The sequence below is a fragment of the Corvus cornix genome, chromosome 2 (assembly GCF_000738735.6).
Source record: "Corvus cornix cornix isolate S_Up_H32 chromosome 2, ASM73873v5, whole genome shotgun sequence".
Taxonomy (NCBI): Eukaryota; Metazoa; Chordata; class Aves; order Passeriformes; family Corvidae; genus Corvus; species Corvus cornix.
This window is the reverse complement of record NC_046333.1, coordinates 75,946,366-75,965,153: the sequence shown is the minus strand read 5'-3', so window position 1 is coordinate 75,965,153 and position 18,788 is coordinate 75,946,366. Positions and strand designations below refer to the sequence as shown.

At 37.3% G+C, this 18,788-nt stretch overlaps 1 protein-coding gene across 2 annotated transcripts in view; it reads right to left on the bottom strand.

Annotated features, from left to right (window-relative positions):
- LOC104689844 (cadherin-12) overlaps positions 1-18,788 on the bottom strand; it is a 228,632-nt gene that overhangs the window by 117,790 nt on the left and 92,054 nt on the right. For both annotated transcript variants that reach the window (XR_002045599.2, XM_019286292.3), the window contains one exon: positions 9,188-9,482. Coding sequence is in view for 1 of the 2 variants with exons in the window: in XM_019286292.3 (XP_019141837.1) it covers positions 9,188-9,482 (295 nt within the window). In the remaining variant the exon portion in view is untranslated. The remainder of the gene's footprint in view (positions 1-9,187; positions 9,483-18,788) is intronic.

Below are 18,788 nucleotides of genomic sequence, written 5' to 3'. Positions count from 1 at the left end.
AGCAGCTTTTATAAAACATATTTAATGTTTACAGACACTCAGTAATACTTTTAAAATATGTTTAACGTTTAAAACCACTTGGTGGCCAAAATAACAGCTCTGACTAAAAAGATATTTAATGTTCAGAGTCATTTTGTGGTAAGAAAAAAGCAACTTCTTGTTAATTTTTATCATTTACAGCTAATCTGTGGCTACTAAAACAACTATCAATACAACATGTTTTATGTTTACAGATATTATGTGCCCCTATAACAACGATTTCTACATTTTTTCAATACTACACTTAAATATGTCAATTTCTTTCCCTCATCAGCTGTGTAATTAACAAAAAGAACAAAACAAAAAAAAACATATAACACATAATCCCAACAACTCTAATGCAATATATCTTGAACCTTAAGATATTTATGTGAACAGCAAGACTGGACCAATAATTACAAAGCTTCTCCTTATATACAAAAAGAGCTAATACTCAACACCACTGAAACTACCAACATATCCATTTAGAGCAAACCCAATAGCTTAATTTTAATAATGAAAGCATTTCTTGGCAACCTAAAAGAGGTTAGATTGCATCAAAAGACATGTGTGATAAAATATATTATTTGATTTATGCCACAGAGCTGCAGTAAAGTCAGTGTGTGGATAGAAACATCGTGGTTTTAACTGCTGTGACGTGGGTTCTCAGCTTTGCCCACGTACAGTTAAACACAATCACACAGAGAATCACAGAATGGGACAGGCTGGAGGGGACCTCTCTGCTCAAGTAGGGTTATCCTAGAGCATATTGCACAGCATTGTGTCCAGATGATTCTTGAATATCTCCAGTGAGGGAGATTCCAGAACCTCTCTGAGCAATCTGTTCCAGTGCTCGGTCACCTCATGTTCAGGTGGAACTTTCTGAGCATCCCTTTCTGCCTGTTGCCTCTTGTCCTACTACCTGGCCCCTACAAGAAGAGCCTGACTACATCCTCTTTACACACTGCTTACCAACATTAACTAGGTCCCTTCTCTGTCATCTCTTCTGAAGGCTGAACAGGCCGAGCTCCCTCAGCCTTTCCTCATAAGACAGATATTCCAGTCCCACAATCCTCTACGTTACCCTCCACTGGAACATTTCCATGTCTCTGTCGTACTGCGGAGCCCAGGACTGGATGCAACACTCCAGCTGTGCATCCCCAGGAAAAGAATCATGCACCTCAATCTGCTGGCAGTGCCCTTCCTAATGCACCCCAGGATACTTTTGGCCTTCTTGGCCACAAGGATACTCTGTTGGCTCATGGAGAGCTTGTTGTCAACCGGGGCTCACAGGTCCTTCTCTGCAGAGCTGCTTTCCAGCAGTCCATCCCCCAGGCTGTGCTGGTACATGGGGTTATTCTTCCCCTGGTGCCGGACCCTGCACCTGCCTTTGTTGAATCTCAGGCAGTTCTTCTCTGACCATATCTCTGACCTGTTGAGGTCCCTCTGAAGGGCTACACAGCCCTCTGGGGTATTGGCCACTCCTCCCACTCCTCCCAGCTTTGTGCCATTAATGAACCTGCTGAGAAGGCATCTGCCCCTTCATCCAAGTCATTGATGAAGAAGTTAAACAATACTGGACCCTGTATTTAATCTTGGTGGACACCACTAATGACAAGGCCTCCAACTAGGACCTGTGCCACTGATTACGACCCTCTGGGATCTGCCATTCAGCCAGCCTTCAATCCACTTCACTGTCCACTCATCTAATTTCCATCTCCTGAGTTTGTCTATGAGGATTTCATGAGACACACTGTCAAAAGCCTTGCTGAAGTTGTTGTAGAAAATATCCACTGTAGGCTTGGATATACGTGAAGTAAGAATCAAATGCTTTAAATGGTTTCAGCACTAATACTGACATTTTGGGACTGTAAAAACAGCCAGCAAAAAACCAGCTATCCAGCATCTTTTTTCAACAGCTTCTCAGCTTTTCTGAGAATTTTGTTGTTCACATGTTTGTATAGTCCTGTCTGTCACAGTTTCATTTTACATAGATTCTCCCACCTGACAGCATTTGTCAAATGTCTTAGTTTTGCTGACTTTATCCAACAGCCAGGGTGTATGAAAGGAAACTCACAGTATGACAATAACCATTATCCTTTAAATAAGAAAGTCTTGATTTTCTGCACTATTTTCTCCCTGCCTTCTGATCTAAATTTTTTTCTGGATCCTCTTCCATAATTGAAGCTGCATAGGTTGCCCACTGATCTATCATAAAGAAACACTTTTGTTTCAAAAGCTTTAACTGCCTACTCGTAATATTCTCTCAGTATCTCAGTGTTGTGTTTTTTTCTTTTTTTTTTTTGTTTTATGCTTTGTGCAATGTCCTCATTGCACAAATTTTCCCAATGTGGTAAAAACACTCTTTGAGAAAAGGCTAAGCAGCCCTAACCTGCCCTTCCTTCTGCTCCTTTCTCAAAACTCACTTTTCTATACAGTGGCTATAAAAGTTAGTCCGATGTAGTAGATATAAGTCTGATGTTAGCAGATATATCTTTTCAAAATTAAAACAAAAAGAGAATTGGAAAGACAAGAGCTGTAATTTAAAAAAGCAATTCTTAGTGGGAAAACACTGAAATATCAATTTTGGTGAGTAAACTGACATAGCCCCAGGAAAGAGTATGGAAAAAACAGTGATGGGACAAGTTTTCTGAAATGTGGCCTGAATTACTCAGGTCACCAGGTCTGACCCATGTGATGGACAAAATTTGTACACTGTAATAAAGTACCAAATTAGAGGACATAAGGATATGACCCTGTAAGGTCGAATTCAGTACAGTTTTGTGAAGGGAAGTTGCTCTTCACAAAACCTATTAAAACTATTGAGTGCATCCGTGAGTATATACCTCAAGATTACTGGCATAGATTAAAAGTATCTAAATTTCAGAAAAGCTTTCAGCAAGTTCCTAAGCAAAAACTCTTCAAAAAAAAAAAGAAGAAAAAAGGAAGTTTAAGACACCACAGCTTTTCCTAAAATAATCCAAATAAAAAGAGATCTAAAACAGTAGGAATGAATTGCTTGTCTTTACATGAGAGAGGGGTTGCCACTGGCATCTCTCTTGGATCTGAACTCATAGGTTGCAAGTAAAAGAGAATATGTGAACAGGTAACAGTTTGACAAAATGAAAGCTTTACTGCAAAGTGCTGCAGGGGAATCTTAACATAGCATGAAACTGAGAATACGAACTTCACACGGAGGAACACAAAGAGGCATGGGAAAAAGTAACTTATCAGTATTTCCACATAGGTGGGTTGTAGCTCCATTGCCTATTAATTCTTGATCTTGGGATCACTGTGGAAAATCTCCCAAAATTTTAGTCTCTATGATCAACAACAGACAAAAAACCAAAAATGATCAATGGGAGTAATTCAACAAGGAAAATTGGATAAAAATAAAGCATATTCAAGATGTTTGTATCTTGAATATGACATCCAACTCCCATCATTTTCTTTAACGACTTGATAACACCAGAGAAAAACATGGAGATCAGGCTGGAGCTGGAGGGGTTGCAGACATTGGCTGTAGACAGATTATGCTGTCAGTTATCTGTCCATGAGCATGCATAATGCCATTCAAAAGTATTTCTGGTCTCAATGGATTCCCAAAGATCTTCTGCAGCAGCCTGGGTAAGCTTTTGGAAGCCCTTAAAAATATATCGCCAACAGCTAGGAATCTATATGAAAGGAAGGACCATTCAGCATTTGCTCCAATGCCTTATAGCCTCTCCTTCCCCAGCCTCTGCTCACTGTAAGCTTCAGGCTAAACTCAGGCACACAGTGCTAAGCTGAGCCAAGCCAGAGTGCAGGTTATTACCTACCCCTTCATCAGGTTAGTTTTCTACATATTGTAATTCTTGCACATGAAACTACATAGATGGATATATTAAACATATGTTCCATTTGTGGAGATATATATATGCTCCATTGTCAATGTTCAAATATAAGCCAATGTTTAAATAAAAGTCAATTAAGTATTCTCTTCAGAAGGAAAGCTGCTAGAAAATTTGTAGAGACTATTTTCACACTGATGGTACCATGGGAAGCAAATCTATAACACTCTTCAGGTAGCTGCTTTGCACCACTGAGGAACACAGTAAAAATAACCTAATATCAACTTTCTATTGTCATTGACCATTTTAGTCTGCCACGGTGATCTGGAGTTTGTGGAGTCCCCCCTAATCAATAAAGAGTTAATGTAGTGGACAAGTATGAAATGAATTTGCATAGCAAAGAACATATGGCATCTATATATTATGGAACTGATGGGTTTAGTACAGCCCTAGCTGGTCTATGTATAAGCATAGAGGAATAATACAAAAACCTTAGAAAACAATTAGGACAAAAGAAGTTATAAATTTGCTGTTAAAATCAACATATTCAGTGAAAGAAATGCTTATGAAAGCAAATGCTTTTCTGTGTACATTTTTATGTAGAAATATATAAAAATATATAATAAGATCTTTCCTTGAATGTGTGCTTAATGCTGCTATGTCCCCATTCTCAGTCATCTGGACTGATAGCTTTAATAAGGGGATAACCTTGGTTTAAACTCAGCTATATTTGCGTGCTTATGTCAACTATATTGCAATAGAAGCTGGCACAGCTGCCAGAAGCAGCAACACAGTTGATTAAACTATACTTAAGGAGAACATATTTTGCTAATACAAACTTACAAATGGGGATATTAGGGCACCCTTTTCAGTTCTCATAGATAAATCCCCATTTCTGGTTCGTTCTACATTTTGGAAGTTATATCAAGAAAATATTTTCAAATAAAGATATTGATAAAACCAATCCAATATCAGAAAAATAATTAAAAAAAAAAAAAAAAAACAAAACCAAAAAACCCTTCAACATTGGGAGTCCAGCCCTTAAGCTTTTATAAGTCTCTTACTAGGCATAAGATAACAGCATAGCAATCTCTGTTCTTAAAATATTAGCTCTGCATTGTAATCTGACTCCATCTGCTGAGTTTTTTCTGCAGGGAATTTCAAATCATTGTACTTTGAAAAATAAATTCTTCACCATAAAGCATTCCTCACCCCCGTTTATTATGTGAGCAATAAAATGTCAACTTTGGAGCTACTGGTATCCTTCCACAACATTGAGGAAGCTGTGCCCACTTTGAAACGCTCAGAAACATTGGAAGTCACAGATGGGTACTGCAGCCTGCATGTCACAGCAGTAACAAAAGGGGCTTCCAAGAGAAGATCTTTCTTCTTTATGTCTGTGACTGACTTTCCTCTCCATCATACAAGAGCAGATTACAGTGCATGTATGGAAGGAGCAAGGCTGGCTGGCCATTCAAACGTTGGCATGAAACAGGTTTGCATCCTAGCTTGTAGTGGCTAAACATCGTTCTAACATTTTTTCTTAAGAGTATATGAAGGAATTTGTTTCCTGGTAAGGAAGGCACAGCTAAATAAAAATAGCAGCCCTAAATCTATCTCTTCAGAAAAAAACCAACAAATATTCAGTACCGTTATCTTTTTTAATGAGTGGTATTGATTAAAAGGAAAAACAAACCAATGCTAGAGTGCAGAAACTGTAGAAGAAAATTTAATCTGCCCTTAACTTAAATTTGAAGGAAAAAAGTAAATTTCCACCTACAATATGCATGGAAAGTAGCACAAGTTCTAAGAAACTCTACCATGAAAAACTTGGCTATGACATGTATATCTAAGTAATATCTCTGCAGAAAATCAGATCTTGAGGACGCTATGAATTTTCTTTTTTTTTTTTGCACTTTTTCCAGTAAAAAATCACCAAGGATCAGTTGATATACAATTTTATCGTAACACTGTAACTGCAACTCTGAACCCAGACATGAATGCTATGGCATTATTTCTGCCATCCCAGATTCAGCAACAACAATTAGTAGGAAGTCCAGAGACATTACAAAATTGAGAACCATGTAGCCATGAAAATTTCTGAAAGGTACCAATATATATCCCAATAACCTTGGGATAAAGTATCAAACTGAGTAAACCTTTGCATGCAAATGTCATGTAACAATAAAAGACTGCAAGTCACTGGTCACAAAAGCTTGTCCGGCTCACATAAGAGACTAGTAAGTGTGAAAAAAGTAATGTTTCAGTGCGTTTCACACAACAAAAATATGTGCATGAGTGCAGTTTATAATCATTACAGTTGTAAAACTATAGTAAGTGAAATTTAGAACATTTAGTAATTAAAAAGTGGCAACTAGAAATGAAAATGTAAAAAAAAAAAAAAAACAGATGAGAGGAAGAGTTTATCTGGGGTTTTTCCCTAAGCCAAGACAACCATATGCTGCACCAGCTGAAAAATCAAAGTGATTTTCAATGTCAGCCTCAGGCACTGGTAGGCCTAAGCATCTCTATAGGTGCAACTAAATGGTACTGATGATAGAAAGGAGTAGTTTTAGATCCTCTGAGAAATCCTGGCTTGCATAAGGAAGGAAAAACATAGATAAGAGAGAACAAGAGAGCGGCAAGATCTACATCAGAGAAGGCACAACCTCCTGACACAGAGGACAAGGCATTTCTGGATATTTTTGCTGCAAGACAACCTAACAGCAAAAATTGTTATCTGCTTTAGTAACCACTAATTGAAGTTTAGGCCTCCATTAAGGAAACTCTTTCCTTGCCTTGCATTTTCTGATCAATTTTCATCCATCTTTTATTTTTTTCAGAGGAAAATAGCAACTCTTATTGATGCCATGATAATTTTTGTCTTTTCTTTTATACCCCTGTTATACCTTTTTACAATTTCTGTATTCTTAGTGCTTTTTGCCTACATTCTTGGACTTGTTTGTTCAGCTAAGAGACTAAACAGTTTAGAAGCTTCATAGCTAGGGATCAGTGTGCCCCAGACCCCAAAGTCCTCTCCAGAACACATTCTGTAAACTAAGATAGAACCATCCAGGGGAAGGTTCCTTGGGGAGGGGGGTTCACTCGAGTCTCTCACTGGGGAATCTTTGATAGATATGCTAATTAGTAAAACCTATAGTGTTATACCCGATCTTTTTGGGGGTGGGCATTGCGGTGTGCATTTTGGTGCATTCGACCTGGAGATGTGCACCTAAGGATCCTTAAAATAAATACCAAGGTAAAATCCCTTTTCCCCTTCTAAATGTGTTTGAGTCTTGATTTTAAGACCAGGAAAAGGCATCAATATGAATAAATCTTCTAGATAGAGTGAATGTGACTGAATAAAGAAAAGACCAAGAAGATCCATTTTTGCCATGGTATCTACTACTTTTTTTCTAAAGGAGAATAAATTGAAAAGCATTTCTTTTAAATGCTGTATGCATGACACAACATGCTCTGTTGTTATCTCATTTAGTCATGCAACTCCTTATCCATGTAAAAGCAACAATGTATGACACACCTTGAAGAGTGTTTCATATGAAGTAAAAGCTCTGTTAGCATTTAATCTTCTGCTGCACACACATATTTAAGGAAATAACAAAGGAAGATGGGAGAGAGCAACAGAGTAAGAGAATAAATGCAGGCACTGTATTCTGCTATACAAACAGCATCACTCATTTTCATTTCTGCTTTCTGATCAGGTTTTAAAAGCAATTTCACAACCAACCATACATTCACTGGTGAGAAATTTTATTCTGAATTTGCCACAGACACAGGTGTCAAAATATAACAAATGGTTTTCATCTCTAAATAATACAACTCTAAGTAATATTATTATGCATCTCATTAGGGGAAACAACAGACCACATATATTGTGAATCTACAGACAAACCCCTGTGGGTGACTATAGTGAGTTGTTCTCTACACTTCTATAAGATCAACATGATCATCTCTACATGTTTACTCACATCAAATTTTGTCATATTCTATCACATTCTGCTACTCCTTATCACAAAATTTTAAATACTACCTCATTAATTCTATGTAGCAACTTGCGTGGATAGCCAGTCACCTCCCAGACTGACTTTAAAAACATCAACATCTGAGGTGCATAGCTGGAGGAGAATAGCATCCCTCTGCCACTTCAAACTCAGAAAACTTCCAAAACTGTTAATAGCTACCGGGAGTATTAAATGACTGGTACTGGCTTGTGAAGTACTGGGAAAAGACAGTTTAGGAGAGAGAAGGGCAATAAGCTGGAACTAGCACTGGGAAGTTAAAGGACTCCCAGCCCAGAACAAATTAATTTCTGGTGCCTGCAGGGAAACCCAAAATGCCATCTGGCAGCGGGACGCAAGCAGTGCACTTATGTTACAAACACACTGCTCAGGACCACTGCAGAATCAGCCATCAGGAAGAGACCCAAGGGGCCCATTTAGCATATTCTCCAGCTCCAAAGCAGGATCGATGCTCTTTATGTCATTCCTGGCAAATATCTACTATGTTGTGAAAATTCTTCAAGCAAAAACCTATTCCACTGCTTCAGTATCCTTATTGCAGTCCACCTTTCTCTGAAAAGAAAATTACTCTGTCCCCTGTACACTAGGTTTTTGAAAACTTACCATGTCCCCAGGCAATCTCCTTTTTTTTTTAAATTTTAATGTAAGAGTCTGATGCACTAAAGGTTTTCTTGGACATTAAGTTTCTGATAACTTAAGCCACTCCTGCAGACTCTCATTCTTGCATTGTGACCAAGGCAAGGGCAATAGTTACTTTGAGCATGCACAGTATAGCAGGACTTGAATAAAGAATTGCCCCCTAATGCATAATTAGGAGATCAGGCAAGTGCTGGAGGAGTTTAAGGGCCACAAAGACAAAACCAGTTAAATGGCAAGATGCTTTACAGCAAACAGGCAATCTAATTTTGTACAGCAAACAGCAAATGTAAACTAGGAAGAGAGGGGAATGCACCACATCAAGTGACATAACAGGTTTGGTGCTACAGAGAACCCTATTCGCATATCTTCCTTGAATATCTTTTTTTTTTAACTCTTGCTACTGGCAGAAACTTAACATCACAGACATTCATATTGCAGGAGAACAAGTCTCTAAATAAGCAAACAAAGCTAAAACAAAACTGTAATCTGTGTATATCTAGGCACAGAGTATTAGAAACATTTCTAACAGTAAGTTTTAAAAGTTGTTTTTTTCATTTCTTCCTTCTCTTTCTTTCCTTTTTCTTTTCTTGCAAGAAAAGTACATTGAAACAATTAAGTAATATGCAATTAGTTATCAAGCATTTACAGCTTCTTACTCACCCACTGGAGACATTTCTGGGACACTGGCAACATAAGGCCCATCCAGAAACTTTGGCTCATTATCATTAATGTCCTGCACTTTGATGATGAATTCTGATTCAGGCTCTAGTGGTTTCTTGGTGTCAACATCCACAGCCTGGGCCCGGAGTGTGTAGAAAGGTTTTTCTTCTCTATCCAGGCTCCTTATGGCATGAATGTCTCCTGTGGTCTCATCAATGGTAAAAACTGTGCCAGCACCATCTCCTGAAAGGGTATATTTAACAGTGCCGACTCCCTTGTCCAAATCAGAATGAAGCTTGAGAAGAAAAGAAAAACAAAGGGGAGGACAAAAACATTAATGGTTTTTTCTAGGCTAGATGACAAATATTATTTTAATTTTTTTTTCTGCAATAAAAAACATTGAAGGAACCAACTTCCTAAGTCCTTAACTGCCTCTAAGTGCCTGGAAAAAATGTGGATAGTATGTTATGTAAGACTTTTACCCTTATCTAGTAAAGCACAGAGAGCAGTTCAGCAACTAAAACTGCAATGAAGCAGGGCTTCACATTTGTTATAAAATGACATTTAAGACCAAGGATGTAAAATCACCCATAACCACATCAAACAAATGTGAGATGACATGAGAGTGTCAAAAGCTTTCACAGGCATTTAGCTTTCAGAGAAGTAGAAGGGAAATATCTAATTTTTATTTCACGAGCAAGAGCTTGATGGCATCTAAAACTCAAATTCATACTTGGTTTAAAAAAAGAAAATATACACCTCGTGATTACAGTAAATGCTAAACAGAACTAAAAGTACTGCCTTTTACACAAATATTTGATCACTTGCTTTTGCTTTTCTGAGATAATCACACTGCAGACTGAAAATCTAGGAGTTTCTTGCTCATTTTGAAAGAGTACAGAACTCAATATTTTCTGCCTTAAATACCAGTATACACATTTTTCAGGCTATTACTCTTATGAATCTCTAGTTATAATTAAAAAAAAAACAAAACAAAACAAACTTGAATTCACCTTCTTGGATGTTTTTGTCCCTGTAATCAGTGTCTGTCCTACAATAAATTTAATTTTTTTAAATGCAGGAATTTTTTTAATCCGAATACTGTATAATGAGCTTCTTTCTCAGATGCCTTCACTTGCTCTGTACTCATCCTTTAAATGCATCTGAAAGCTTTGAAAAGATACTCAAGGTTACATCACCGATGTTGAAATAGTTTTTAAAATATTCGTCCACTTTTCCCATCTAATGAGGACTAAAAAGATCACTATAATGGACACCGGTCGGAATGGAGATTTCAAGAGTGAATTCTCTTAAGCTGAATTGTAAAGCGATTATGGATATAGGCTTTATTTACATGATGTACTGCCCAAGGTGAAACACAATGGAGGAAACATGGGACATGAAAGGAGATTATGTAGAAAATGAATTACTGAGGAACTAAATGGTTTTGGTAATGGGGCAAGAAGCTAAGCTACAGAGAAGGAGGTAAAGGCAATTACTAACATTTATAGCTATCGACTTGAAATTGAAAATAGGTCCTTGTGACTGTGGAAGAGGTCATGGTTTGTGGCACAGAGCGAACATGAACATAGTCTTCTTTGTCTACTTTTTCATCTCATCATTCTTGCTCAGTGAATATACTAAATTCTGATCTTTCATCTAGCTGTCCCCCACATGAATTTTAAATTATCTCTCTAGTCCAAACCAAAGCATTTTGCTTCTGAGGTATTAAATATTTTCTTGCTTACACAATGAAAACATATTGCAGTCTGAGATAATTAATGTATATTTCTTCCTCATCATTTTAATTTAAGTGGCTCAAAATTTCCTGCTCAGTAAAAACTTGGTAATTTTTCTTCCATTATCATTTAGAGGCTTACAGACACACATCGAGAGAAAAAAAACCAAAACTTTGATGAGAAACCTTGAAGAAAAAAATGTTAGAACTTTTTAGAGGAAACCAGACAATATTTTTTGTAGTGTCCCTATATTAAATAAAATTTGTTTGGGCTTCATTGTGAAGACTATCTTGATGCATACTCCTGGAAGTAAGAATATCACGGAGCAAAAGAATGCAGTTACAAAGCAGGAGTTTGTAAACAGGGAAGCATGACAAGATTACTCCCATCTCCTGTCATCGGATTTGGCACTAAAGCTGAGATGGTTGAGTGTATTTCTGATTGCCAGCTGTAGGTTTTATGTTCAACTTGAAACAAATCAGGCTGCATTGCATGTCTTATCTGAGCCCTTGGATTATACTAGAGAGAAACAATTATAGTTGCTTTTCCTAGCTGGAGAAAAAGCAGGAAAAGCAAGGGCTCCCAAGACAAAGGAAGACTGAAATACAAAGACTAGGCTAAACATAGCTTTTTTTTCCCAAATGTATTGGAGAATAAAAGCTTTATTACTTGCAGGATTAGCAATTCTACAGTTACAGATGTGTTCACTGGGCTTCACAAGTATCACTCAGCTTGTATCACCTAGGAACCATTCCACCTATTCAAGCAGAGCTCCATTGCTCTGCATTAGCTGGGATGTGTCCCATTGTATTTATTCACTAAATCATGCTAATCTGCTGATTTTGATACAGGCTTCCTTAGATACCATTACTGGACAATGTGCAAATGCATGCTTATCTGTAACCCACGCTGAGCTATGCAATTTGTGGGGCAATTCAACATTACACAGTGTCTAGTTACTGTAGGGGAATAGCTGATTGATTTAATTTAAAATTAAATAAATTATCCGACAATAAAAGGAGTGCAAAACTTAGATTCAGATAGGATGAGCAAGAAGCTAGTATTAGGTGTACTAACACAACACTAGGAAATAATCCTGACTTTCGATGCCTTAAATTTTCCAGAAAGCAGTTTAAGCTAAAGAATAAGTGCTTGCTACTGTGTCTTGATTTATGTGCTACAAGCTGTATTGCACTGGAAGAAAAGACATTTATTTTTTTGTGCTGAAAAACATACAGAAGGTATGTGAAAGACTACTTTTTCTGACACTGTGTCCACAGCAACTTTGATTTTTATCCCATTTCTCCTTGCTTGCACTTATTTTCTAATTCTTGGTCTTCCACTATTTCAGCAAAATTTGAGGGCAAAAGAACAAGTGCTCAGATCTTACCTACTTCCCTCCCCACAATGTGTTTCCCTTCCAGAATCACATGAATTTACTGCAACAAGGTTGTACAAATTATGGTATTCACACAGGTTGTCTTAATTTTATGTTTTCCCAATAAATCCTGAATATTAAAAATGTAGCAAAGGCTTGTAAATCTGAGGGACTTGTTTCTACCTTTGCTGAAATCCACACTTTTATTCTCATTATGTAAGTGTCAGAGACTGAAATATTGTAATTTATGACTTAAACATTTTCTTGAAGGACTTTTAATATTGTATTACAAAAGCTGCAAAGAAGACTACAGCACCCTGGATGGGGCCCTGACTGAGGCCTGACACTGCTCACTGATGAAGATAAGATAAAGTAACAACTCAGGGCTTGGGACATTCACTGAGCACAGGCTTAACACCTCCAGGATGAGGACCACAGCCCCAGGGCTATCAGCTGCCAGGCTCACACAGACCCTCGAACCAAAGGATGAAGGGAGGAGAGGCTCTGGGTATCTGGGAAAAGCCTGTGGTCAGAGGTGCCGTGACTGCCCATCCTCCACTGTGCAGAGGAGCCCAGCTGAGGGGTCCTCACCAGGGGGGAGGAAGCTTATCCACAGCAGAAGGGGGTGACATGGCCCATCACAGGCGCCCCCCGCCAAGGGGTCCCCAGACCCTGCACCAGAACACCAGAGATGATGCAACACACACTCAGTGTTGCAAGGGACAGTGTCAAGCTGGCCCCTGCAAGAGAGGCACGTGGGCGTTCCCACCTGGCCCAAAGTGTATATTAATCCACGGGATTCTGCACTCTTTGGTGTGTGGCGGCGTGGCCACAACAGCAATGGAAGACCCTCACCACCAGCAGACCGGATGGAGGGGAGCAACGAGACATCATTGGGACCCTCGGATGGGTGATCTGCTTCCACCTAACCCCTGTCACCTCTCCCTGTCCCCCCACCCCCCCACGCACACTTCTTTTTTCTATTTCTTTCTCTCTTTCTTTTCTCTTCCCTTCTCTTTGCCTCTTTTACCATCAAATAAAATACATCCATTTTTTGGCATCAACATCTAACCTCGTTTGGTTTTAGTCTCGTTTCTGGGAATATTTTGAACCTTCTAAGCTCTTTCCGGTTTATGCACAGAGATTTAGAGTGCTTTGCTTTTCTGGATTTAAACCGGATCATAACAGTAAGTAACACTGTTTAGTGTCAGACCTTTGGGCAAATCTGCCCCAACTGTAAAACTAATAATTTCTTGCATCAAAATCTGTTAGTGCAGAAAATCTTGAATATTTTTCTGCAATGGCAGAAAAAGATTCCATAATTCTTGCTAATGTGTACAAACAATAACACATATGGCAAAGGAAATGACTGATTAAAAAAAATAAAGTATGAATAATAAGATGGAGACTATTGTGAAATACATTGCAGAAATCTATGCAGAAATTATGGCTGTGTTTTTGAATCATATCCAGTACCAGATGCCAGACTGATCAGTCCACAAGTCCATGTGACCTAGCAATCTGCTTCAGCCTGTAACAAGCTGAAAGCTAGTTCGCTTCAGAGAGGATAAAAATTTGGTAACAACCCACTACTAGCACATCTGGGAGAAATTATTTGTTCAATTCTTCTGACAGTTATGTCCCATTCCTAACAAGAAATACGATTGCCTGTATTTTAGCAGTAAATTAAGATCTTACTGCTTAAATAACTCCTTGTTATCAGGTCTGTGTCACTTCAGGAATTCATACACCTGCACAAATAATTTCAAACTACATGAAAGACCAGGAAATGCATTAGGTAATGTACCTCAAGAATGGCTCTATACACCTTGGTAAATTGAACATTGCAGGAGTAGCTGTTCCTCAGTATCCTATGGTGCTGATTTTCCCTTCAGTATCCTATTCATCTGATCCTCAACTGTTAACCATCTCTTTCCTCAAATACTTCAATGAGTTTTATTAATACAATCATTTCAAAACTCAAATATGTAAATTCACATACACAGGTAAAGAAACTGGAAGCAAAAGAAACTTAACAAATTGCAAGGCAGTCTACTTTAAAATGAAGCAATCACTATATCCCCACAAATCATGCTAGAACAAGGGTTATGACATCTGCCAGGATTGCTGTGATCTTAATTTCACAGCGATACAGACATTGAAAAGTTGTTGTATGGGTTGACAACTTCCCTTTCTGCATTTCCCATCCTCATAAAAAGAAAAAAACAAAAAAGGTAGAGAATGGAGTAAAAAAGTTTTAAATTTCAAGGAATGCTTAACATCCCTAAATTGATATATTCACCCTATGATGCACTCTGAGATTCTAGGTCTTATTCCACTGCCAATTCCACAGGCTGAAAAAAAAAAAATCAGTCCAACTTATTTGTTACTAGTAAATCAATTTAAATGCTATGTTGCAGTGCATATCTGGACTGAAAAAAAATGGTAAATGTTCCAGGCTATTAATCATTCCTTGCCTGTACAACAGTATTAGTTATCAGTCCCACATCTGTAACTTTACATCACTTTTCTTTATGCAATGTATTTTTAGGACTTTGTTCCATTATTTCCTCTTCCTGCACCTACTCCCAGCTATCACCATTCATCCTGTAGCCACCAGCTCCTCCCCCTGCCCTTTCTTGGGTAAGATGTGCAATGAAAACTGTTTGAGAAACCAGAACATCCATTCAACTCCAGTATTACCTAACACTGCAAACATGGAATGATGTCCTGAACTGAGGAAAGGGAAAAAGGCCATTTTTGTGCAGTTAACATAGATGAAAGCAGACCTATTTTGACAGATCTCTACTGCAAAAGGCTGTGTTGGAACAGGGATACCCACTACAAGAGAGGAGGGTGTAAATGAGCCTGAACTTTATATTTGGAAGACTGCCCTTTTAAAATATAATTATTCTACTCATATTTTCTCTTGCAAACAACTCCATGGTCTACACAGATTGCATAGTTTCTTTTAAAAACTGATAATTAGAATCTAATGTACTGCTTTTACACAAATGTATTTATTCCTCCCCTCTAAAAAGGCATAAACCCTGAAAATTTTCCTAAGTTTAAAAAGGTTGTGGGGGTGTCAGAGACTTTAATTCAGGACTTGGAGAAATAAAAAAATAAACAGTCTAATTGTTGCTAATAAAACCCAATAAAACAGTTTTTCATTCTTTCCCTCTCCATCACACACACACAGGGGACATTTAGGGACGAGGTAAAATCTGCTCACAACACGGTCAGTGAAAATGTTTCCTGATCCTAGAAATTTGGATTACCTAGGGCATCTTCTAAATAATAAGTTAATATGCATTAGGCAGGCAAGACAGCAGACTAGAGCTTGTGTTGAGAAGAGTTAGGACACTACTACAAATGGGTCAGATGAACACTAATAGTATATGGAAACAAGGAACAACTAAAATCACACAATCAGAGAATCCTTTAGGTTAAAAAAGACCTTTAAGATAGCTGAGTCCAACTGCAAAATTATGAGGTAAAAGAAAGGTGAACAAAAGTAGAAAAGAATGTTTTTTTTAAAGGTCATTTGGAAAAGAAGGTTTAGTTTCCTTTCAAAGCTGAAAACTATTTGTAATAGAAGGAGGTGTCTTTGCCCTAGCTTTGTACAGGGCTTTTATAAGAGACTCCCATCTGTAATTAGGCTTTCTGAGTACTATGAGAATTTCAAACAATAATTACAAACATTAGTTAAAGGATGTGCATGTGTGTGTGTATATATATATATATACAAAAAATTTTAAAAATATTATTTGAATTAGAAAGCTGTGCCTATATTATCATGATTAATTTTCTTCGGGTTGTATTTCTATGTCTTCTTTTTTTATGTTTAGTAAAATATCTGCTTCCAAAAATTGGCATTCTTCTGACTACTTTTTGTAAAAATAGTAATAGACAATGTGGTTCTGCATTTTGAAGTATCCTTCTGTTCAAATTAGATTACAATACAATCTCATTCAAAAGGAATTACGTAAAAAAGAATTTCTACTCTTTTTCTAATGATTCTTGTTTCACAAATAAAGCTGAGCTTTATTTAAATTAAAACACTTATTATCCAATTAAATAAAACATTATCTCCTTCTGACATGGGGATTTAGTCTAAGCACACTAAGTCAGAACAGACTTTTCTGATAATGAGTGTGGTTGTCAGGCAGTAAGATGATGGCAAATGAGTCATTAGAAAGGAATAAAAACACTACCTGACTTCATCAGTTCAGATAAGTCTTCATCTCTACCAACATCATGCACTTGAGGGGTAAAGGATTGTTATTTTTCTAATTCTTCTCTACATTACTTCTTTTGTTGCATTATGTGGAATTTAATAAAAATACTTATAAAATCACAGGGAAAAAAACCCAACAGTCCCTTCATGGAATGCCATATACATAAAAAATACTGGCCAATGAAAAAAGTTATGCACTAATAAAACATTGAAATACTAAAAAATTCTCAATAATGTCTTAATATAATTTAATTATACAAGTAATTATTCATGTAAGTTACAAGTTGCATAGATTTCTGACGATTATTTCTGCATCAGCATTTTAGCTGGAGCTGACGCATATAGAAACTCTGTGTTCTGGTCCTCCCTCTTCAACTCTAATGCAAGAATCAATATTAGAAGTAATTTTTTAAAATTAGATTATTCTTACTGATCTCATATAACTCCATGTTACAATGTGCTGTGTACATATGTTGGTAGGTTTAAGTTCACAGTTATGTTGAAAATCATTTGAGAAAAGTGTTCTGCAGAATGGTGACAGCTGATGTGAACATCAATTTGATGAGGTCTCTGGGTATAACCATTGTCAAGTAACAACATAATCACAGATTCCAACAACAAATTCCAGTATTGGCTATTAGACAGCAACAGGAGACAAAATTTGAGGAAATTTGTCAACTTCCAATTTCCTCTTTATCCAGTGCAATTTTATATATCCTGCCAAAGAAATATGAGCTACAATGGAGTGTGCAGCTGCTGCTGACAGGTCAGTGGAAAAGGATTTTACTATATCATTAAATTTTTATAATTTTAGAATTTTTCAAAGTATTTAACAGGAACCGAGCAGGGGATTGAATCTGAAACCCTCACAATCCAAAACCCTTAATGCATCAGATGGGAAAAGTGAGGTCGTGCCATGTATCCTCATACATAGATATAGCCTTTTCTTTTCACTACTATGCACCTGAAATCTGTGGCAAATAATCTTCTGGGTTGAAGGAGCCTGTGGAAGACATCATCTGTTACTAATGAATGCATTTGAATTGGCACCAGTAGGACTGGTTTGATCTACACCTGTGAAAGCACTGGTATTCCCTCTGTACCCTTGCCTGGCTGGAGTCCCTTTGGTTAAGTCAGAGCATAATGTTGATGTCCAAAACACAGAAATGAGGGAAGGGGATTTGCCACAAACAGGGCTCTGGGGAAAAAATCATCCCAGCTTTAGGCAGGAGATATCTGTATTCCTCTTCAAGACAATACTTATTTACTGATTCTGAAAAATAATGAGGAAAAGACAGCATTACAATCAAATTCTAACTCTTGTTATTTAATTGTGCAAGATCAGCAAAATGTTCAATAGGATTGTTGTAATCAATTAAAATGGTAAGTATGAAGGGGTGGTGATCTTTTGAGGTAGTGTATGTGATTGCAGTATTATCTTTTTGAAAGAGGAATCACTGTAAGAATATCAAACAGAGCTGCATCTCTCTTGATAATACATACTGTCAGTAATACATTTTTTTGCACTGTGTTCCCTGCTGTATCTCTCTACAACACATATAAAAGATCAGTGCATGAAAATATGAATTAGGCTGCATGAATAAATATACTAAAAATAGACACTGGAGACTTAGGAAGTGTTTATGTGAAATTTGTTACATCAAAACCAAAATTTCTAAGACACCTTTTAGAGGAGGGTTTATAATTTCTAATGACGATCTACTTGTATTTATGAAGATAGTCTCTCTGAAGATCACCAGATAACCACTGCTCAGAAAGTTGAGAACAAGCAGGAACTTTATATTGCAAAGTGTCACTGAAATTAAGCTGTTGGGAAGGTTAGAAATTTTAGTCTAGAATGAGCTGTTTATGCTTGTGAAATGACAAAATCTTTTTTCTTTCTAGGGTGTGTGAATGTGATACATTTTCTGTAGAATTATAATCTATAGATCTCTTAAGCTACAAGGTATAAAATCCTGGTTAGTAACTTAGACTTTTCTACACAGAAAATACCATTATCAGAGGACACATGCTTGATTCCTCATCTCACCTAATAATTATGACATTATGGACTTGTTTTTAATTTGATATCTAATGTACCATGGACGCTATAGCCAGTCAGTTGCATGACATATTTTCTCTCACAGGAGTTGCCCTACTGATGCCAGTAGGAATACCTTGTGTGATAGGGAAGAAAGAGTGGGGTGTGCCATTCATTTTTTGAAGTGACAGACAAAAAGACAG